At 45.7% G+C, this 23579-nt stretch overlaps 1 protein-coding gene across 3 annotated transcripts in view; it reads right to left on the reverse strand.

Moving 5' to 3' along the window:
* LOC112263910 (collagen alpha-1(XXVII) chain B) overlaps positions 1 to 23579 on the reverse strand; it is a 97105-nt gene that overhangs the window by 53566 nt on the left and 19960 nt on the right. For all 3 annotated transcript variants that reach the window (XM_024440544.2, XM_042331359.1, XM_042331360.1), the window contains 4 exons: positions 13521 to 13574; positions 7008 to 7061; positions 6634 to 6687; positions 810 to 854 (listed from right to left, as the gene is read on the reverse strand). In XM_024440544.2, the coding sequence (XP_024296312.2) occupies positions 810 to 854; positions 6634 to 6687; positions 7008 to 7061; positions 13521 to 13574 (207 nt within the window). The remainder of the gene's footprint in view (positions 1 to 809; positions 855 to 6633; positions 6688 to 7007; positions 7062 to 13520; positions 13575 to 23579) is intronic.

Raw genomic sequence — 23579 nt, forward strand, 5'->3', positions numbered from 1 at the left:
CCCACTTTAAGCTCTGCCAAAAACTAAATTTCTCTGGCCAAGATTGCTTAAGAACTAATGTGTTCATGTTTAACATCCTCCCCTGACAAGGCTTAGTCTCCTCCTCCTTCTAATGACCTAATTTTTCTTCTCGGATCTCTCTTTCTCTCTTGCTATATATATATATATATATATATATATATATATATATTCCTTCTCTCTATCTCTCCTTCCCTCCCACTCTCCCTTTGTCTCTCTCTCTCGCTCTCTCTCTCTCTCCCTCTCTCCCTCTTTTATTTTTTCTGTTCAGGAATTCATGTTTGGGTCCTCAGGGAGCAATGTGTTCTGACAGCCGAGCCATAGCTTCAGCTTCATTGGGTAAACAGATGGAGAGTCTATTGTCTGATGTATGCAGTGGTTTAAACACAGTTTAGGTTGAAGATGACGAAGGATAAGACAACGGGATTCTAATATCCCATAATACTTTGCAAAAATCTTTTAAAGGCACTGGTCCAATGAATTTGCTAAGTGTTCTATAGCTGCTGCATAGAATGTTTCTTAACATGTATATATTCGACCGAGGACGCAGTCAGGAAGACTGACACATTAATACCAGTTCAAAGACACAGAAAGAAGGCAGTTAAAATAACTACTGAAACAAGCAAAACTATATGAAGCTGTTACTCATGAGAATACGTTTCATGTAACAGTGCTTTGCGGAAGCTGCCCAATCTGTAATAGGACTTTACCAGACCAGATTCTGAGCTATCCTATGTTCATGTATCATTAGCAGAAGTTATTGATACGATATGACAGAACAGAATACTCACAGAATCTCCTGGTTGACCAGCAGGACCTGGATGGCCTTTCTGTCCCTGCAGAGAGAGGAACAATACAGTTTGAAAACTTTGTATAGATATGATAAGGATCACATAACTCCTCATATCAGGGATATGAATAGTACCGATATGCTATGCTTCATTTCAGTTACCAAGTTCAGTTACCATAGAAACAAGACACTGACTCACATGTAGTCAATCAGAGACCAGTGGAACATTAACGAAGTTCTGAGAAGAGGAAAGGATGGAAATAATATAGAGGATGAGTTTTTTATCAAAGAGTTCCTTGAAAATCTCAAGGTCCTGTTATGTAAGAACACACACACACACACACACACACACACACACACTGTGTGGAGCTGAAATCATGTCAGAGTGTTTCCCTGTGTTTAATAACTGTATGTTTACTGGAGGAGACTCCTCACCTCACACGCTTCAAGATTGCTTCGATCACGTGGACTGGGATATGTGCCGGATAGCGCCGAACAACATCGATGTATACACTGATTCGGTGAGTGAGTTTATTAGCAAGTGCATCGGTGATGTTGTACCCACAGTGACCATTAAAACCTTCCCCAACCAGAAACCGTGGATTGATGGCAGCATTCGAGCAAAACTGAAAGCTCGATCCACTGCTTTTAATCAGGGCAAGGTGACCGGAAACATGACCGAATACAAACAGTGTAGCTATTCCCTCCGCAAGGCAATCAAACAAGCTAAGCGTCAGTATAGACAAAGTAGAGTCGCAATTCAACGGCTCAAACACGAGACGTATGTGGCAGGGTCTACAGTCAATTACAGACTACAAAAAGAAAACCAGTCTCATTGCGGACCACGATGTCTTGCTCCCAGACAAACTAAACAACTTCTTTGCTCGCTTTGAGGGCAATACAGTGCCAACGACACGGCCCGTTACCAAAACCTGTGGGCTCTCCTTCACAATAGCCAAAGTGAGTAAAACATTTAAACGTGTTAACCCTTGCAAGGCTGCCGGCCCAAACAGCATCCCTAGTTGCGTCCTCAGAGCATGCGCAGACCAGCTGGCTGGTGTGTTTACGGACATATTCAATCAATCCCTATCCCAGTCTGCTGTTCCCACATGATTCAAGAGGTCCACCATTGTTCCTGTTCCCAAGAACAGGTAACTAAGGTAACTAAGCTAAATGACTATTGCTCCATAGCACTCACTTCCTCCATCATCATGAAGTGCTTTGAGAGACTAGTCAAGGATCATATCACCTCCACCCTACCTGACAACCTAGACCCACTCCAATTTGCTTACCGCCCCAATAGGTCCACAGACGACGCAATCGCAATCACATCACACAAGTCTTGGCTGATTTCTTTTGATTTTCCCATGATGTCAAGCAAAGATGCACTGAGTTTGAAGGTAGGCCTTGAAATACATCCAAGGTATGTACATCCAATCAATACATCCAATTGACTCAAATTATATCAGAAGCTCCTAAAGCCATGACATAATTTTCTGGAATTTTCCAAGCTGTTTAAAGACACAGTCAATTTAGTGTATGTAAACTTCTGACCCACTGGAATTGTGATACAGTGAATTATAAGTGAAATAATCTGTCTGTTAACAATTGTTGGAAAAATTACTTATTTACCACCATAATTTGCAAATAAATTCATAAAAAATCCTACAATGTGATTTTGTTGCCAGCGGTTGAGACATTAATGGCTGTGTGTTGAGTTATTTTGAGAGGACAGCAAATTTACACTGTGATACAAGCTGTACACTCACTACTTTACATTGTAGCAAAGTGTCATTTCTTCAGTGTTGTCACATGAAAAGATATACTCAAATATTTACACAAATGTGAGGGGTGTACTCACTTTTGTGATATATTGTATGTGTGTATATGTGTGTGTGTATATATATGTGTGTATATGTGTGTATATATATACTATCTCCTACAGTTTACATACAGACCACCCACCACAGCATGCGGTTCCAAACGCCATCTCCTACAGGTTACATACAGACATTATGAGATACTTCTATGCAGCCAAGCCGTTATCTTACAGGTGATTCGTAAACAGAGGCCTGGATTTTTTTCTGTCCCTGCTACCAATCAAACACCACCTGAAGACCAAAATACACTATATTAGGTCTTTACTGCCCAGTTCACTGGAGCAGAGTCAATGGCACCCTATTCCCTATATAGCGCTAATACTTTTGACCTTAGCCTTATGAGGACAAGGAAGGAGCCAATGCACATCCATGGAGAAGGGAAAGGAGGGAAGAACATGTCTGGGCTCCAGAGCCAGCGACATACAGCTGAGCACCGAGGAGAGAAATGCTGCAGTCTCTGATCTGAGGCTCTCTGCCAGAGAGACAGAGGAGCAGTCTCTGATCTGATCCTCCCTGCCAGAGAGACAGAGGAGAGGAGTAGTCTCTGATCTGAGGCTCCCTGCCAGAGAGACAGAGGAGCAGTCTCTGATCTGAGGCTCCCTGCCAGAGAGACAGAGGAGCAGTCTCTGATCTGAGCCTCACTGCCAGAGACAGAGGAGCAGTCTCTGATCTGAGGCTCCCTGTCTACATGTGTGCCATTGAAGGCGTATTTCAGTCCGAATGTGAAGTGAACATAAGCCCAGTTAGTTGAATAATGTGATTCAAATAGCGTTGTAGTATCTGTTGCTATAAACTGTATTGGAGGAGAAGTATGTGCCTGAACACATAGTCCCGAGCAGTGTACACAGCCATTGCTCTCAGTTTAGAGAACATCAAAGAAAACACTACTTTATCATAAATATAATAATATATAGGAACGAGGCAGGGTCTTGACCATGATCCACAGTTGTACATGCACGTCACAAGGTCTAATCTCTCCCATCTTGTATGAAGCAGTAAAATGACTTTGGCAGACAGATAATATTCTTTCCTTTGGATTCTTTCATTATAAATGAGAAACTGGCTTTATGTTCTCATGTCTTTCATCCCCATGTTACAATATTAACTGTGACAGAGATTAGTAGAAAATATGCCATTTTGCACAAATTACGCCCTTACACCAATGCCATTCACTCCTGAACAAATAGGAAACCTAACCAAGGCCCATCCACCAAACGTGTCAGACCATTACCTATAGCCAGGAATATGAAGGGAAAGTCTAGGAGAAAAAAGACTCAGCTAGTGTCTAATAAACATCAGAGCAATTTCAATATGCCAATGATATCATGGCTGGGCTGGCAGTGGAAAGAGCAGGGTCCAGACGCATGTGAGCAAGCATTCACACACACGCGCACACACACACATACACACACACACACACACACACACACACACACACACACACGCACACGCACACACACACACACACACACACACACACCGCTCCACTGCATCCAGGTCCAAGGCTGGTAATGCTCTCCACAGTGTGTCAGTTTCCCCACCAGCCCACCGGCCTCTTCTGATTTACTAGCCCAACCGCTGACTCTGTCTGTCTGACTGCAGGGTTACCTTGGCCCATGATATATTTGACATGTTTCCCACAGAGGGAGAGGAAGACATAGACTCTGTCTGGCCCCAGGCCAGGGACAAGGCCATGGGTAGAACTTCAAGAGGCGCAGGGAGCAAGTGCCCACACAGCTGTTGAGATTACAGGGTACTGTACGTACAGTAGAACACAGTCAGTGAGGTTACAGGGTACTGTAGAACACAGTCAGTGAGGTTACAGGGTACTGTAGAACACAGTCAGTGAGGTTACAGGGTACTGTAGAACACAGTCAGTGAGGTTACAGGGTACTGTAGAACACAGTCAGTGAGGTTACAGGGTACTGTAGAACACAGTCAGTGAGGTTACAGGGTACTGTAGAACACAGTCAGTGAGGTTACAGGGTACTGTAGAACACAGACAGTGACCACACAATAGTGAGATGTCTATGTGTTGGCCTTAGTAACTAAACTAAACACATAACTTTCAGCTACATCCCAGCATAATTCTGAGGTTTCTCATGCTGACAATAGTGAGTAAGCGATAAAATATTCCCCAGCTGGACACCCACCCCCCTACAGTACATTAGTTGGAGGGATCTAACAGTCACTAACCCCTACAGTACATTAGTTAGAGGGATGTAACAGTCACTAACCCCTACAGTACATTAGTTAGAGGGATGTAACAGTCACTAACCCCTACAGTACATTAGTTAGAGGGATGTAACAGTCACTTAACCTCTGTCCACACTTAGATAGAAGCTGCAATTACCATCATTCAGCTCTTTAATGGAAGAAAGAGACTCTATTTTCCCATAAACTATTTTTTCCATTACGCACATCATACAGGGTGCATCCCAAATAGCTCCCTATTCCCTATGTGGGTTCTGGTCAAAAGTAGTGCACTACATTGGGAATAGGGTGCCATTTAGTATGCACACACATGGACAGCTGAAAGAGACCCTCTATTTTACTGTAGTGAATGAAACAACCTTGACTGGAGCCTAAGCCAGATGGTCTTTCAGCGCCAGCCGGTCCTATGGCGTAGCTGTTGTTTCTACTCCAGGTTCAGACTTTACTGCTCTCATACAAATGGGTCCAAAATGGACTGCATGTTGCTAAACAAAGCTCATCGTCATTAGTGAGACGGTGGTCATTTTTAATTAGCACCAGTTCAGCTCTGGGTTTAAATAGTTTTTGTTTTCTTTCAAAAAACATTTTGGAAGTGCAAACGCCGGCAATCTGGCACTCCAGGCAGAATCAATCAAACACTTAAAAGTTTTTGAAAGAAAACGTATGATTTGAACCCAGGTCTGCACTGGTTGGTTGGAGACCTAAAGCACCCCTAGTTGTAGATCTCTGGACTTACATTTCTGTATTGTACTCAGAGTTTCTGTTTTTCTTCTCTCTCTGGCAGTGGATCATGTGTGGAATAACCCAATGATACACTGCCTGCCAGCAGTAATTTAGGAGAGATAGTGTCTCCAAGTCTTTTCCCACCAGCTTTTAATATTTTATTTTCTGGTAATGAAAAACATGTGTTTGCTGCAAGGCAGCATGGGGCACGGAGCAGATGTCCTTCTTCCCACCTGAGTGTGTGTAATAGTCTCCCATGGGACATGTGTGATTAGGCTGTGTTACATGCAAAGGCAAGGCCAGGTCTGAAGAAATCAAACACACAAAACAGCTCTGGCAGCCTGGTAAACCCCTGGAATACTGACACGTGTGACTAACCGGCAAAGAAATGAGCATCCTAGAAAATGACTGAATACGGATCCTCATCCTCAGTTTGGACGTGTTGATTTGAGGCAGTGCAGCAAAGCAGCTGAAGCCGTAACAAAATGTCAGTTACTAAACATAGTAGCTGCAGAAGACTGTTGAGAACAGTTGTCAAAGAGAAGCAATGACAACATTTTGAGCTGCATGGAGTGAAAGCGTGATTCCAACTGTGAAAGGTTCCCACCCCAAAAAAAGACTCTCCTCAATCGCCCTCCTTGTGTTGGAAGCCATTAGTGATGATGTCACAACCCAGCTATTCCATTCCAATCCAGAGTCTTCAGAGTCCTGAAGAAGAGTCTGTCTGAACCACTCTAAACGTACAGGACTACTACGCCTTCACTATGATAGGCTCTTCTCCAAATAAGAGAATAAACATCATTTGAAAAAAAAAAGAATGCTCTTGGTTTCAGCCCTCCTAACCAGTCCTCTTTGAGATTCCTGCTGAACACAGCTCAAAAGAGATGTAGGAGTGGGCAGGCAGGGTGTAGCCTAGGATTTAGTGCCCTTCAATGTGGTCTATTGTACTCATTCAAAGAGTCTGATTCATAGAGTAACGTGAGCATGGCAGGATTAAGGGTCTCCTACCTTTCTACCAACTTGACCAGTCAGTCCAAGAGGTCCTGAAGCACCACGCTCTCCCTAGACAGATCAGAATTAGAGATGTAAATACAGTTACAAGTCAACTTCATACTCTTCATGTACATGAAACACGTCTCTACTACATTACTTGCTACTTTCCAGCTAACACATTAGGTCATATCGGACAATATTGAAAATTGGGCTATTGCAAAATGTGTTTCCAATTTGTTGAGTAACTCTCAATGACAAAAGCTCAATGATATGATTCTCTGTTACAGATAACTTATTATAATATTGAATTATTACATTATCCCGTGTTATTAGGTTAGCCATTGTTACACTCTCCCTTTTTAAAGAACACTGAAACACAAGATACTCACTCTCTCTCCTTTTGGAGCTCTGCCCGGTGAAAGCCCAGGGTCTCCTTTCCGTCCCTGGAACAGAGTACACACACACACGCACCCGCGCACACACACACACACACACACACACACACACACACACACACACACACACACACACACACACACACACACACACACACACACACACACACACACACACACACACACACACACACACACACACACACACACACACACACACACACACACACACACACACAACACAGAGACAGAGAGAGAGAGAGAGAGAAACAGAGACAGAGAGAGAGAGAGAGAGAGAGACAGAGAAATAAACTGTTTAGTAGTCAGATTCCCCTGATTCTCCACTTATGGCATTAGTCTCCAAATACTGAACAGATGTACAGTCGTGGCCAAAAGTTTTGAGAATGACACAAATATTAATTTTGTATGATGGCAATTTGCATATACTCCAGAATGTTATGAAGAGTGATCAGATGAATTGCAATTAATTGCTAAGTCACTCTTTGCCATGCAAATGAACTGAATCCCCCAAAAACATTTCCACTGCATTTCAGCGCTGTCAGAAAAGGACCAGCTGATATGTCAGTGATTCTCTCGTTAACACAGGTGTGAGTGTTGACGAGGACAAGGCTGAAGATCACTGCTGATTCATGCTGATTGAGTTTGAATAACAGACTGGAAGCTTCAAAAAGAGGGTGGTGCTTGGAATCATTGTTCTTCCTCTGTCATCCATGGTTACCTGCAAGGAAACACGTGCCGTCATCATTACTTTGCACAAAAAGGGCTTCACAGGCAAGGATATTGCTGCCAGTAAGATTGCACCTAAATCAACCATTTATCGGATCATCAAGAACTTCAAGGAGAGCGGTTCAATTGTTGTGAAGAAGGCTTCAGGGAGCACCAGAAAGTCCAGCAAGCGCCAGAATCATTTCCTAAAGTTGATTCAGCTGCGGGATCGGGGCACCACCAGTACAGAGCTTGCTCAGGAATGGCAGAAGGCAGGTGTCAGTGCATCTGCACGCACAGTAAGGCGAAGACTTTTGGAGGATGGCCTGGTGTCAAGAAGGGCAGCAAAGAAGCCACTTCTCTCCAGGAAAAACATCAGGGATAGACTGATAATTCTACAAAAGGTACAGGGATTGGACTGCTGAGGACTGGGGTAAAGTCATTTTCTCTGATGAATCCCCTTTCCGATTGTTTGGGGGATCCGGAAAAAAGCTTGTCTGGAGAAGACATGGTGAGCGCTACCATCAGTCCTGTGTCATGCCAATAGTAAAGCATCCTGAGATCATTCATGTGTGGGGTTGCATCTCAGCCAAGGGAGTGGGCTCACTCACAATTTTGCCTAAGAACACAGCCATGAATAAAGAATGATACCAACACATCCTCCGAGAGCATCTTCTCCCAACCATCCAGGAACAGTTTGGTGACGAACAAGGCCTTTTCCAGCATGATGGAGCACCTTGCCATAAGGTGCTCGGGGAACAAAACATAGATATTTTGGGTTCCTGGCCAGGAAACTTCCCAGACCGTAAACCCATTGAGAATTTGTGGTTAATCCTCAAGAGGCGGGTGGACAAACAAAACCCCACAAATTCTGACCAACTCCAAGAATTGATTATGCAAGAATGGACTGCCATCAGTCAGGATGTGGCCCAGAAGTTAATTGACAGCATAACATTTGACAGCATAATATTTCTGTCATTCTCAAAACATTTGGCCATGACTGTAGATTTCTGAAATCTTGAAAGAAGGTTCAGGACAGCGACTTGATTCCCCTAGATAGTATTTATTACTGTTGTGTTTTGAAGCAAACTGCTTCGTCAAAGCACAGATGTTGATATCTCCCATATACCTCAACTTAAAGAGCCTACTCAATGTTACAGTATATATGAGTTACAGTAAAAAGTTATTCCCACATGCGCTGAATACAACAGGTATACTTTACTGAGAAATGCTTGTTTTACGAGCCCTTCCCAACAATACAGAGTTTAATTTATTAGATTTCCTTATAAAAATAGTAACACGAGGAATAAAACACACAAGGATGGAGCAAAATACAGGGAGGACCAGATCAATGTGGAGCTATATACAGGGAGTACCAGTACCAGATCAATGTGGAGCTATATACAGGGAGTACCAGATAAATGTGGAGCTATTTACAGGGAGTACCAGTACCAGATCAATGTGGAGCTATATACAGGGAGTACCAGTACCAGATCAATGTGGCTAGCTATATACAGGGAGTACCAGATAAATGTGGAGCTATTTACACGGAGTACCAGATCAATGTGGAGCTATATACAGGGAGTACCAGATCAATGTGGAGCTTTATATAGGGAGTACCAGTACCAGATCAATGTGGAGCTTTATATAGGGAGTACCAGATCAATGTGGAGCTTTATATAGGGAGTACCAGTACCAGATCAATGTGGAGCTTTATATAGGGAGTACCAGATCAATGTGGAGCTTTATATAGGGAGTACCAGTACCAGATCAATGTGGAGCTATATACAGGGAGTACCAGAACAATGTGGAGCTATATACAGGGAGTACCAGATCAATGTGGAGCTTTATATAGGGAGTACCAAATCAAATAAAGAGGGAGTACCAGATCAATGTGGAGCTACATACAGGGAGTATCAGATCAATGTGAAGCTATATACAGGGAGTACCAGATCAATGTGGAGCTACATACAGGGAGTACCAGATCAATGTGAAGCTATATACAGGGAGTACCAGATCAATGTGGAGCTACATACAGGGAGTACCAGATCAATGTGGAGCTATATACAGGGAGTACAAGTACCCGATCATTGTGGAGCTATATACAGGGAGTACCAGTACCAGATCAATGCGGAGCTAAATACAAGGAGTAGCAGCACCAGATCAATGTGCAGGGAGGGATACAATATATTTGAGGTGTATATGTACATAAAGGCAGCATAAAGTGACTAGGCATCAGCATAGATAATGATAACAGTACACTCAAAGAACCCTTTTTGGTTCCAGGTAGAACCCTTTGGGACCCAGGTAGAACCCTGTTGGTTGGTTCCCTTTCCACAGAGAGTGTTATATGGAACCCAATAGGGTTCTTCCTGGTATCAAAAAGTGTTACCGTATTGGGACAGTCGAATAACTATTTTTTTCTAAGTGTAACAATAAAGAGCAGATTAGAAGCAGCATATGATGCATGTGAAATTGTCTGTGTGTGTGTGTGTGTGTGTGTGTGTGTGTGTGTGTGTGTGTGTGTGTGTGTGTGTGTGTGTGTGTGTGTGTGTGTGTGTGTGTGTGTGTGTGTGTGCGTGTGTATTTACATGTTCTCTGACATGGCAATCAGAACTCAAGCACTGGAGTTTACATGTAGGACTACAGTACCCACTGCTAGTTAACGGTAGTGATCAGATACACACACAATTGCTTGATGTAAAGGTGCATTTATACATTCTCTGCAAAGTTATGCTGTTTAATCACACAGAGGTGGGGAATTACAGTTTACATGCCGGCCTGTAGTGTGAGGGAGTGAATGGGTTCACACACAACAATTGTATTTACACAAGACAGAGTCCATTAATATGAGTGACCAGGCACATTCCTTGTCCTTTTCAGGCAGTAGTGGGATGCTGTCTGACTACTGCTGTAGTCTAGGGTACTGGGAAGTGATTACTTTCTAACCTTAAATACTGTACCATAAAAACGTTAAACGCATATAATCCTAAACCTCACTCATACATAGGACCAGGACCACTTGATCTGACCCAGAAAAACTCAGGGCCCTTTAAATATAACTAGAGCCCATGGTTTTTACTGGCCAGGTGGAAAAGGAAAACAACCTGGCCCTCGACATGTTAATTGGGCCATTCAAGGACTAACACAGAAACATTTGCAACCAGTAGTAACATATGTGTTTGTTCAAAGGAATTGGATCAAAGGGAAATCATTTTACACACACTGGGCTTCTGAACAAACCCTGCATTATGGGTAACTTTTATGAATGCCCTCCTGCAGTTTACGACGTTGTCCTGTTTGCCTACGATGAAAGAGTCTCCACCTGAATGCACCAGGCCAATTTCAGCAGGTACTCTAGTCAACAATCACTGTTGGTGCTAAAACTGTGAAAAGACATAAATGGTCACATAATAATAGAATTATTCTACTAGGCTACTGATGGTAAAACAAATATAAGCTTCTCCATTATTGCCTCCATCGCACCATTTAAGTCTACATTTTCACATAAGCCCCAACTTTGCATGAAATGTGCGTGCATCCCAAACAGGACCCTATTCCCCTATGGGCCCTGGTCAAAAGTCGTATGCTATAGGGATTAGGGTGGCATTTGGGACACAACCATGGTCTTTAAACGTCCTCCAGACCAGCCTCTCCTGGACAGGACTAGGGAAAGGAGGTTGTAACTGGCACCAACATCTACACTTGTGAACACTATTCATTTCATTGTCCAACTGACAATTATTTTTCAGTGGAAACATTTAGAATGGTAGTTACACTTGACGCCTCATTTGCAAGTAAAAAAAAAAGAAGGTATTTAATTGTTCCTCTTAAAATTTACAACCAGAAAATAAACCACCTGCTTTTCATCTCTGTGTAAGTGCAGTCATATAGTTTTGGGGGGTCATTTAGCAGACACTCTTATCCAGAGCACCTAACAGGAGCAATTAGGGTTAAGTGCCTTGCTCAAGGGCAAATTAATAGATTTTTCACCTAGTCAGCTGGGGGATTCAAACCAGCAACCTTTCGGTTACTGGCCCAACACTCTTAACCACTAGCCTATCTGACAGTTACTGGCCCAACACTCTTAACCACTAGCCTATCTGACAGTTACTGGCCCAACAGCTGAGTGGGTTGATTCACTGATGTGGTCATCCTGTCAGGGTTGGCGCTCCCCCTTGGGTTGTGCCATGGCAGAGATCTTTGTGGGCTATACTCAGCCTTGTCTCAGGATGGTAAGTTGGTGGTTGAAGATATCCCTTTAGTGGTGTGGGGGCTGTGCTTTGGCAAAGTGGGTGGGGTTATATCCTTCCTGTTTGGCCCTGTCCGGGGGTGTCCTCGGATGGGGCCACAGTGTCTCCTGACCCCTCCTGTCTCAGCCTCCAGTATTTATGCTGCAGTAGTTTATGTGTCGGGGGGCTAGGGTCAGTTTGTTATATCTGGAGTACTTCTCCTGTCCTATTCGGTGCCCTGTGTGAATCTAAGTGTGCATTCTCTAATTCTCTCCTTCTCTCTTTCTTTCTCTCTCTCGGAGGACCTGAGCCCTAGGACCATGCCCCAGGACTACCTGACATGATGACTCCTTGCTGTCCCCAGTCCACCTGGCCGTGCTGCTGCTCCAGTTTCAACTGTTCTGCCTTATTATTATTCAACCATGCTGGTCATTTATGAACATTTGAACATCTTGGCCATGTTCTGTTATAATCTCCACCCGGCACAGCCAGAAGAGGACTGGCCACCCCACATAGCCTGGTTCCTCTCTAGGTTTCTTCCTAGGTTTTGGCCTTTCTAGGGAGTTTTTCCTAGCCACCGTGCTTCTACACCTGCATTGCTTGCTGTTTGGGGTTTTAGGCTGGGTTTCTGTACAGCACTTTGAGATATCAGCTGATGTACAAAGGGCTATATAAATACATTTGATTTGATTTGAACACTCTTAACCACTAGCCTATCTGCCGGTTACTGGCCCAACACTCTTAACCACTAGCCTATCTGCCGGTTACTGGCCCAACACTCTTAACCACTAGCTTATCTGCCGGTTACTGGCCCAACACTCTTAACCACTAGCCTGTCTGACAGTTACTGGCCCAATAATCTTAACCAACCACTAGCCTATCTGCCGGTTACTGGCCCAACACTCTTAACCACTAGCCTGTCTGACAGTTACTGGCCCAATACTCTTAACCACTAGCCTATCTGCCGGTTACTGGCCCAACACTCTTAACCACTAGTCTATCTGCCGGTTACTGGCCCAATACTCTTAACCACTAGGCTATCTGACAGTTACTGGCCCAACACTCTTTACCACTAGCCTATCTACTGCCACAGTTGACTGGTGGTGTTATAGAAGACATGGATTAACCACTGATTAAGCAATGGCCATTTTCTGAAGAATTCCATTATGGCCCATTAAAAGCACAGAAATAGTGTTTTTGGCATACTAACTATATCCATAGTATGACCAGTAAGCATACTACATTCTAACTTTACAGTACGGCACAAATAGTACTGTTAGTGCGGTTAGTATGAGTATTCGAACACAGCTATGAATGAACCACTGTGCTTTCACTCTGTCTTTATGAGTACTGACACAGGCACAGTTCAAAGAGGACAAGACCGCCATAGAGATTCATATGGAATCACAGGATCTACATGGAAATAATGTTACCACTATATACAGCACATACACTATCACCAATACCTGTCTCTATATTGGCCCTCTAATATGGCCACATGTGGCCCCAAAAACACCTATGGATCATAATTGATCTACTGAACACATACCTTGAGTCCAGGCGGGCCGGGGCGACCTGGGTTTCCGTGTGGACCAGGAGGACCCTACAAAAACAGGAAGACACAATGTTGAGATGAAATGAAGATTGAGGAGAAAAACAGGTTAATCTACCATACACGTGTTTCAGTACGAAGGGAGTGTGACAGTGTGTTCATGTATTGGCTCATGTATATGCTTCAACCACTTATATCCATCACTGTCTGAGTAATCTTACTGCCTGTAGACTTTCCACTGTTTAACTTCTGGCTATGCAACTGGTCAAGGTTGTGTAGGTGCTCTGCAGACCAAATGCATTCTGTCTGTGTGTCTGTCTGTCTCTCTGTCTGTGTGTCTGTGTGTCTGCCTGTCTTTCTGTCTGTCCATCCGTGTGTCTGCATGTCTGTGTCTCTGCTTGTCTGCCTGTCTGTCTGATTGCCTGCATGTTTGTTTCCCTGCCTGCCCGCCTGTCTGTCTGATTGCCTGCATGTTTGTTTCCCTGCCTGCCGCCTGTCTGTCTGATTGCCTGCATGTTTGTTTCCCTGCCTGCCCGCCTGTCTGTCTGATTGCCTGCATGTTTGTTTCCCTGCCTGCCTGCCTGTCCGCCTGCCTGCCTGCCTGCATGTTTGTTTCCCTGCCTGCCTGCCCGCCTGCCTGCCCGCATGTTTGTTTCCCTGCCCGCCCGCCCGCCTGCCTGCCTGCCTGCATGTTTGTTTCCCTGCCTGCCCGCCCGCCTGTCTGCATGTTTGTTTCCCTGCCTGCCCGCCCGCCTGCCTGCCTGCCTGTCTGCATGTTTGTTTCCCTGCCTGCCTGTCTGCATGTTTGTTTCCCTGCCTGCCTGCCTGTTTGTTCCCTGCCTGCCTGCATGTTTGTTTCCCTGCCTGCCTGTTTGTTTCCCTGCCTGCCTGCCTGCCTGCATGTTTGTTCCCTGCCTGCCTGCATGTTTGTTTCCCTGCCTGCCTTTTGTTTCCCTGCCTGCCTGCCTGCCTGCATGTTTGTTTCCCTGCCTGTCTGCATGTTTGTTTCCCTGCCTGCCTGCCTGCCTGTTTTGTTTCCCTGCCTTTCTGCATGTTTATTTCCTGCCTTTCTGCATGTTTGTTTCCCTGCCTGTCTGCATGTTTGTTTCCCTGCCTTTCTGCATGTTTGTTTCCCTGCCTGTCTGCATGTTTGTTTCCCTGCCTTTCTGCATGTTTATTTCCCTGCCTTTCTGCATGTTTGTTTCCCTGCCTTTCTGCATGTTTGTTTCCCTGCCTTTCTGCATGTTTGTTTCCCTGCCTTTCTGCATGTTTTTTTCCCTGTCTGCATGTTTATTTCCCTGCCTGTCTGCATGTTTATTTCCCTGCCTGTCTGCATGTTTATTTCCTCCTGTCTGCATGTTTATTTCCCTGCCTGTCTGCATGTTTATTTCCCTGCCTGTCTGCATGTTTATTTCCCTGCCTGTCTGCATGTTTGTTTCCCTGCCTGTCTGCATGTTTATTTCCCTGTCTGCATGTTTGTTTCCCTGCCTGTCTGCATGTTTGTTTCCCTGTCTGCATGTTTGTTTCCCTGCCTGTCTGCATGTTTGTTTCCCTGCCTTTCTGCATGTTTGTTTCCCTGTCTGCATGTTTGTTTCCTGCCTTTCTGCATGTTTGTTTCCCTGCCTGTCTGCATGTTTGTTTCCCTGCCTGTCTGCATGTTTGTTTCCCTGTCTGTCTGCATGTTTGTTTCCCTGTCTGCATGTTTATTTCCCTGTCTGCATGTTTATTTCCCTGTCTGCATGTTTGTTTCCCTGCCTGTCTGCATGTTTGTTTCCCTGCCTTTCTGCATGTTTGTTTCCCTGTCTGCATGTTTGTTTCCCTGCCTTTCTGCATGTTTGTTTCCCTGCCTTTCTGCATGTTTGTTTCCCTGTCTGCATGTTTGTTTCCCTGCCTGTCTGCATGTTTGTTTCCCTGCCTTTCTGCATGTTTGTTTCCCTGCCTTTCTGCATGTTTGTTTCCCTGTCTGCATGTTTGTTTCCCTGCCTGTCTGCATGTTTGTTTCCCTGCCTTTCTGCATGTTTGTTTCCCTGCCTGTCTGCATGTTTGTTTCCCTGCCTTTCTGCATGTTTGTTTCCCTGCCTTTCTGCATGTTTGTTTCCCTGTCTGCATGTTTGTTTCCCTGCCTTTCTGCATGTTTGTTTCCCTGCCTTTCTGCATGTTTGTTTCCTGTCTGCATGTTTGTTTCCCTGCCTTTCTGCATGTTTGTTTCCCTGTCTGCATGTTTGTTTCCCTGCCTTTCTGCATGTTTGTTTCCCTGCCTTTCTGCATGTTTGTTTCCCTGCCTGTCTGCATGTTTGTTTCCCTGCCTGTCTGCATGTTTGTTTCCCTGCCTGTCTGCATGTTTGTTTCCCTGCCTTTCTGCATGTTTGTTTCCCTGCCTTTCTGCATGTTTGTTTCCTGCCTTTCTGCATGTTTGTTTCCCTGCCTTTCTGCATGTTTGTTTCCCTGTCTGCATGTTTGTTTCCCTGCCTTTCTGCATGTTTGTTTCCCTGTCTGCATGTTTGTTTCCCTGCCTTTCTGCATGTTTGTTTCCCTGCCTTTCTGCATGTTTGTTTCCCTGCCTGTCTGCATGTTTGTTTCCCTGCCTGTCTGCATGTTTGTTTCCCTGCCTGTCTGCATGTTTGTTTCCCTGCCTTTCTGCATGTTTGTTTCCCTGCCTTTCTGCATGTTTGTTTCCCTGCCTTTCTGCATGTTTGTTTCCCTGCCTTTCTGCATGTTTGTTTCCCTGCCTTTCTGCATGTTTGTTTCCCTGCCTGTCTGCATGTTTGTTTCCCTGCATGTCTGCATGTTTGTTTCCCTGCCTGTCTGCATGTTTGTTTCCCTGCCTTTCTGCATGTTTGTTTCCCTGCCTTTCTGCATGTTTGTTTCCCTGCCTGTCTGCATGTTTGTTTCCCTGCCTTTCTGCATGTTTGTTTCCCTGCCTGTCTGCATGTTTGTTTCCCTGCCTTTCTGCATGTTTGTTTCCCTGCCTTTCTGCATGTTTGTTTCCCTGCCTTTCTGCATGTTTGTTTCCCTGCCTTTCTGCATGTTTGTTTCCCTGCCTTTCTGCATGTTTGTTTCCCTGCCTTTCTGCATGTTTGTTTCCCTGCCTGTCTGCATGTTTGTTTCCCTGCCTTTCTGCATGTTTGTTTCCCTGCCTGTCTGCATGTTTGTTTCCCTGTCTGCATGTTTGTTTCCCTGTCTGCATGTTTGTTTCCCTGCCTTTCTGCATGTTTGTTTCCCTGCCTGTCTGCATGTTTGTTTCCCTGTCTGCATGTTTGTTTCCCTGTCTGCATGTTTGTTTCCCTGTCTGCATGTTTGTTTCCCTGCCTGTCTGCATGTTTGTTTCCCTGCCTGTCTGCATGTTTGTTTCCCTGCCTGTCTGCATGTTTGTTTCCCTGCCTGTCTGCATGTTTGTTTCCCTGCCTGTCTGCATGTTTGTTTCCCTGCCTGTCTGCATGTTTGTTTCCCTGCCTGCCTGCATGTTTGTTTCCCTGCCTGTCTGCATGTTTGTTTCCCTGCCTGTCTGCACGTTTGTTTCCCTGCCTGTCTGCATGTTTGTTTCCCTGCCTGCCTGCCTGTTTGTTTCCCTGCCTGCCTGTTTGTTTCCTTGCCTGCCTGTTTGTTTCCCTGCCTGCCTGCCTGCATGTTTGTTTCCCTGCCTGTCTGCATGTTTGTTTCCCTGCCTGCCTGCATGTTTGTTTCCCTGCCAAACAGAGGAAAGTGAGAGAAGAGAGAGAGAGGGGAGACAGAGGAGAGAGAGATGGGAGACAGAGGAGAGAGAGAAGAAAGAGAGAGGGGAGACAAAGGAAAGTGAGAGAAGAGAAAGAGGAAAGAGAGGGGAGACAGAAGAGAGAGAGAGGGTAGACATGAGAGAGGGGGAGACATGAAAGTGAGAGAAGAGACAGAGGAAAGAGAAAGGGGAGACAGAGGAGAGAGAGAGAAGAGACAGAGGAGAGAGAAAGGGGAGACAGAGGAGAGAGAGAGAGAGAGAGAGAGAGAGAGCGAGGAAAGATAGAGGAGAAACAGGAGAGAGAGAGGGGAGACAGATGAAAGTGAGAGAAGAGACAGAAGAGAGAGAGAGAGGAGAGACATGAGAGAGGGGGGGCATGAAAGTGAGAGGAGAGACAGAGGAGAGAGAAAGGGGAGACAGAGGAGAGAGGGAGAAGAGACAGAGGAGAGAGAAAGGGGAGACAGAAGAGAGAGAGACAGAGGGAGAGAAAGAGAGAGAGAGAGAGAGAGAGGAGAGGAGAGAGAAAGACAGAGAGAGAGAGAGAGAGAGAGAGAGAGAGGAGAAGAGAGAGAGAGACAGAGGAAAGATAGAGCAGAGACAAGAGAGAAAGAGAGGGGAGACAGACAAAAGTGAGAGAAGAGAGAGAGAGAGAGAGAGAGAGACAGAGAAACAGAGAAACAGAGGGAAGATAGAGGAGAGACAAAGGAGAGAGAAATGAGAGACGAGGGGAGGGCCAAGTGTTTGGTTTAGTAATGCTGCCTGTCTCAGTCTCTGTTATTTAGTGTATGTGCGCTTTATTATCAGCCTGTAGAGAAGTTGCGTTATTATCAGCCTGTAGAGAAGTTGCATTATTATCAGCCTGTAGAGAAGTTGCTTTATTATCAGCCTGTAGAGAAGTTGCTTTATTATCAGCCTGTAGAGAAGTTGCTTTATTATCAGCCTGTAGAGAAGTTGCTTTATTATCAGCCTTTATAGAAGTCAGCAGCTTTCACTACCCCCCACATACTACCCTGCCCCCTCAGCCCCAGTCCCAGCACACCACACACAGCTCAGTGGACATATGGAGACACTTACCAGAAGCTCATCTACAGATTTCCTACCTCTCTATTCAACCATTCAGTGCATCTCATTGCATTTGCATTAGCTGGATATTACAACATATGGAAATCATTATCTCTTAATACAAAGACGGGAAAGAAATATAGAGAGGGGAGAGAGAGAGACACAGAGAGACAGAGAGAGAGAGAGATTCTACATTCTACGCCATTAAAAAGCTCATTCAAATTGAAATACCTATTCAAATTTGGCTAAAACTAATTTAAAATGTCATTGAACCAATTACACTTTATGGCAGCGAGGTGTGGGGTCCACTTGCAAAACAAGATTTCATCACATGGGACAAACACCCCATTGAAACCCTGCATGCAGAGTTCTGTAAGATTCTCCTACATGTCCAGAGGAAAACTACAAACAATGCATGCAGGGCAGAATTAGGCCAATATCCACTAATAATAAAAACTCAAAAAAGAGCAATTAAGTTTTGGAAACATCTAAAATACAGTGACCCTCTCTCATATCACTACCAAGCCCTGCAAAACCAAGAGCTGAGCAAAGAAAAGAGTCCCCTCATCCAGCTGGTCCTGTGGCTGAGTTCACAAACCTGTTCTACTAGCACACTGAAGCCTCAGGACCAGAACATCCAATCAATCAGGATAAACCAAATTACAACACATTCCAAACAAAACAACATTGCTTATTGGGAAACACAACCACAAACACAAAGCAAAATGCAGTGCTATCTGGCCCTAAATCGACAGTACACTGTGGCTAAATATTTGACCATGGTTACTGATCAAAACCTTAGAAAAACCTTGACAAAGTACAGGCTCAATGAGCACAGCCTTGCCATTGAGAAGGGTAGACAGGAAAACCTAGCTCCCTGTAGAGGAAAGGCTGTGCAACCACTGCACAACAGCAGAATCTGAGACGGAGCTGCATTTCCTGACAAAATGTTTTTTTAAAGTTTTTAAATTAGAGAGTGTCATTTCCCCAAATTTGAAACCCTTATTCAAGGTTTCAAAGACCTCTCTGATGAGAGTAGGCTACCCGTCATGTTCGGGGAGGACGAGGAGAGCGGTGGGTTGGCAGCGCACTACATTGCTGCCTAAGTTGAGGGACAGTGTCTGACAAACCAATCAACCTGCACATGTACTCTACTGTATGCTTATTGTTATTGTTGTGGTTATTTTGACACTTGGTTATTGTTGTTACTGTTGTCCTGTTGACAATTTTGATTCTCATTTTTATTTTATATTGTATATATATATAAATATCCAAAATAAAGTTTTGGCAATATGTACATTGTTACCTCATGCCAATAAAGCAAATTGAATTGAATTGAATTACATTGAGAGAGAGAGAGGAGAGAGAGAGAGAGAGAGAGAGAGAGAGAGAGAGAGAGAGAGAGAGAGAGAGAGAGAGAGAGAGAGAGAGAGACACAGAGAGAAAGAAGACAGAGAGGGAGGGAGAGAGTGATAGAGGGAGAGAAGACAGAGGGAGAGAGAGAGAGTGATAGAGAGAGGGAGAGAAGACAGAGGGAGAGAGAGAGAGTGATAGAGAGAGGGAGAGAAGACAGAGGGAGAGAGAGAGAGTGATAGAGAGAGGGAGAGAAGACAGCGAGGGAGAGAGAGAGTGATAGAGAGAGGGAGAGAAGACAGCGAGGGAGAGAGAGAGTGATAGAGAGAGGGAGAGAAGACAGAGGGAGAGAGAGAGAGTGATAGAGAGAGGGAGAGAAGACAGCGAGGGAGAGAGAGAGTGATAGAGAGAGGGAGAGAAGACAGCGAGGGAGAGAGAGAGTGATAGAGAGAGGGAGAGAAGACAGAGGGAGAGAGAGAGAGTGATAGAGAGAGGGAGAGAAGACAGAGGGAGAGAGAGAGAGTGATAGAGAGAGGGAGAGAAGACAGAGGGAGAGAGAGAGAGTGATAGAGAGAGGGAGAGAAGACAGCGAGGGAGAGAGAGAGTGATAGAGAGAGGGAGAGAAGACAGCGAGGGAGAGAGAGTGATAGAGAGAGGGAGAGAAGACAGAGGGAGAGAGAGAGAGTGATAGAGAGAGGGAGAGAAGACAGAGGGAGAGAGCGAGAGTGATAGAGAGAGGGAGAGAAGACAGAGAGGGAGAGAGGGAGAGAAGACAGAGGGAGAGAGAGATAGTGATAGAGAGAGGGGGAGAAGACAGAGGGAGAGAGAGAGAGTGATAGAGAGAGGGAGAGAAGACAGAGAGGGAGAGAGAGAGTGATAGAGAGAGGGAGAGAAGACAGCGAGGGAGAGAGAGAGTGATAGAGAGAGGGAGAGAAGACAGAGGGAGAGAGCGAGAGTGATAGAGAGAGGGAGAGAAGACAGAGAGGGAGAGAGGGAGAGAAGACAGAGGGAGAGAGAGATAGTGATAGAGAGAGGGGGAGAAGACAGAGGGAGAGAGAGAGAGTGATAGAGAGAGGGAGAGAAGACAGAGAGGGAGAGAGAGAGTGATAGAGAGAGGGAGAGAAGACAGCGAGGGAGAGAGAGAGTGATAGAGAGAGGGAGAGAAGACAGAGGGAGAGAGAGAGAGTGATAGAGAGAGGGAGAGAAGACAGAGGGAGAGAGAGAGTGATAGAGAGAGGGAGAGAAGACAGAGAGGGAGAGAGGGAGAGAAGACAGAGGGAGAGAGAGATAGTGATAGAGAGAGGGGGAGAAGACAGAGGAGAGAGAGAGAGTGAGAGAGAGGGAGAGAAGACAGAGGGAGAGAGAGAGAGAGTGATAGAGAGAGGGAGAGAAGACAGAGAGGGAGAGAGAGAGAGTGATAGAGAGAGGGAGAGAAGACAGAGGGAGAGAGAGAGTGATAGAAAGAGGGAGAGAAGACAGAGAGGGAGAGAGAGAGAGCGATAGAGAGAGGGAGAGAAGACAGAGAGGGAGAGAGAGAGAGTGATAGAGAGAGGGGGAGAAGACAGAGGGAGAGAGAGAGAAGACACAGAGAGAAAGAAGACAGAGAGGGAGGGAGAGAGTGATAGAGAGTTGGAGAGAAGACAGAGGGAGAGAGAGAGAGTGATAGAGAGAGGGAGAGAAGACAGAGGGAGAGAGAGAGTGATAGAGAGAGGGAGAGAAGACAGAGAGGGAGAGAGGGAGAGAAGACAGAGGGAGAGAGAGATAGATAGAGAGAGGGGAGAAGACAGAGGGAGAGAGAGAGAGTGATAGAGAGAGGGAGAGAAGACAGAGGGAGAGAGAGAGAGGAGAGAGGGGGAGAAGACAGAGGGAGAGAGAGAGAGTGATAGAGAGAGGGAGAGAAGACAGAGGGAGAGAGAGAGAGTGATAGAGAGAGGGAGAGAAGACAGCGAGGGAGAGAGAGAGTGATAGAGAGAGGGAAAGAAGACAGAGGGAGAGAGAGAGAGATAGAGAGAGGGAGAGAAGACAGCGAGGGAGAGAGAGAGAGTGATAGAGAGAGGGAGAGAAGACAGAGGGAGAGAGAGAGAGTGATGGAGAGAAGACAGAGGGAGAGAGAGAGTGATAGAGAGAGGGAGAGAAGACAGAGAGGAGAGAGGGAGAGAAGACAGAGGGAGAGAGAGATAGTGATAGAGAGAGGGGGAGAAGACAGAGGGAGAGAGAGAGAGTGATAGAGAGAGGGAGAGAAGACAGAGGGAGAGAGAGAGAGTGATAGAGAGAGGGAGAGAAGACAGAGAGGGAGAGAGAGAGAGTGATAGAGAGAGGGAGAGAAGACAGAGGGAGAGAGAGAGTGATAGAAAGAGGAAGAGAAGACAGAGAGAGAGAGAGAGAGTGATAGAGAGAGGGAGAGAAGACAGAGAGGGAGAGAGAGAGAGTGATAGAGAGAGGGAGAGAAGACAGAGGGAGAGAGAGAGAGAGTGATAGAAAGAGGGAGAGAAGACAGAGAGAGAGAGTGATAGAGAGAAGGAGAGAAGACAGAGGGAGAGAGAGAGTGATAGAGAGAGGGAGAGAAGACAGAGGGAGAGAGAGAGAGTGATAGAGAGAGGGAGAGAAGACAGAGAGAGAGAGAGTGATAGAGAGAGGGAGAGAAGACAGAGAGGGAGATAGAGAGAGTGATAGAGAGAGGGAGAGAAGACAGAGAGGGAGAGAGAGAGAGAGAGTGATAGAGAGAGGGAGAGAAGACAGAGAGGGAGAGAGAGAGTGATAGAGAGAGGGAGAGAAGACAGAGGGAGAGAGAGAGTGATAGAGAGAGGGAGAGAAGACAGAGGGAGAGAGCGAGAGTGATAGAGAGAGGGAGAGAAGACAGAGAGGGAGAGAGGGAGAGAAGACAGAGGGAGAGAGAGATAGTGATAGAGAGAGGGGGAGAAGACAGAGGGAGAGAGAGAGAGTGATAGAGAGAGGGAGAGAAGACAGAGAGGGAGAGAGAGAGTGATAGAGAGAGGGAGAGAAGACAGCGAGGGAGAGAGAGAGTGATAGAGAGAGGGAGAGAAGACAGAGGGAGAGAGAGAGAGATAGAGAGAGGGAGAGAAGACAGAGGGAGAGAGAGAGTGATAGAGAGAGGGAGAGAAGACAGAGAGGGAGAGAGGGAGAGAAGACAGAGGGAGAGAGAGATAGTGATAGAGAGAGGGGGAGAAGACAGAGGGAGAGAGAGAGAGTGATAGAGAGAGGGAGAGAAGACAGAGGGAGAGAGAGAGAGAGTGATAGAGAGAGGGAGAGAAGACAGAGAGGGAGAGAGAGAGAGTGATAGAGAGAGGGAGAGAAGACAGAGGGAGAGAGAGAGTGATAGAAAGAGGGAGAGAAGACAGAGAGGGAGAGAGAGAGAGCGATAGAGAGAGGGAGAGAAGACAGAGAGGGAGAGAGAGAGAGTGATAGAGAGAGGGGGAGAAGACAGAGGGAGAGAGAGAGAAGACACAGAGAGAAAGAAGACAGAGAGGGAGGGAGAGAGTGATAGAGAGTTGGAGAGAAGACAGAGGGAGAGAGAGAGAGTGATAGAGAGAGGGAGAGAAGACAGAGGGAGAGAGAGAGTGATAGAGAGAGGGAGAGAAGACAGAGAGGGAGAGAGGGAGAGAAGACAGAGGGAGAGAGAGATAGTGATAGAGAGAGGGGGAGAAGACAGAGGGAGAGAGAGAGAGTGATAGAGAGAGGGAGAGAAGACAGAGGGAGAGAGAGAGAGTGATAGAGAGAGGGGGAGAAGACAGAGGGAGAGAGAGAGAGTGATAGAGAGAGGGAGAGAAGACAGAGGGAGAGAGAGAGAGTGATAGAGAGAGGGAGAGAAGACAGCGAGGGAGAGAGAGAGTGATAGAGAGAGGGAAAGAAGACAGAGGGAGAGAGAGAGAGTGATAGAGAGAGGGAGAGAAGACAGCGAGGGAGAGAGA

This window comes from Oncorhynchus tshawytscha, linkage group LG12 (genome assembly GCF_018296145.1).
Source record: "Oncorhynchus tshawytscha isolate Ot180627B linkage group LG12, Otsh_v2.0, whole genome shotgun sequence".
Lineage (NCBI taxonomy): Eukaryota > Metazoa > Chordata > Actinopteri > Salmoniformes > Salmonidae > Oncorhynchus > Oncorhynchus tshawytscha.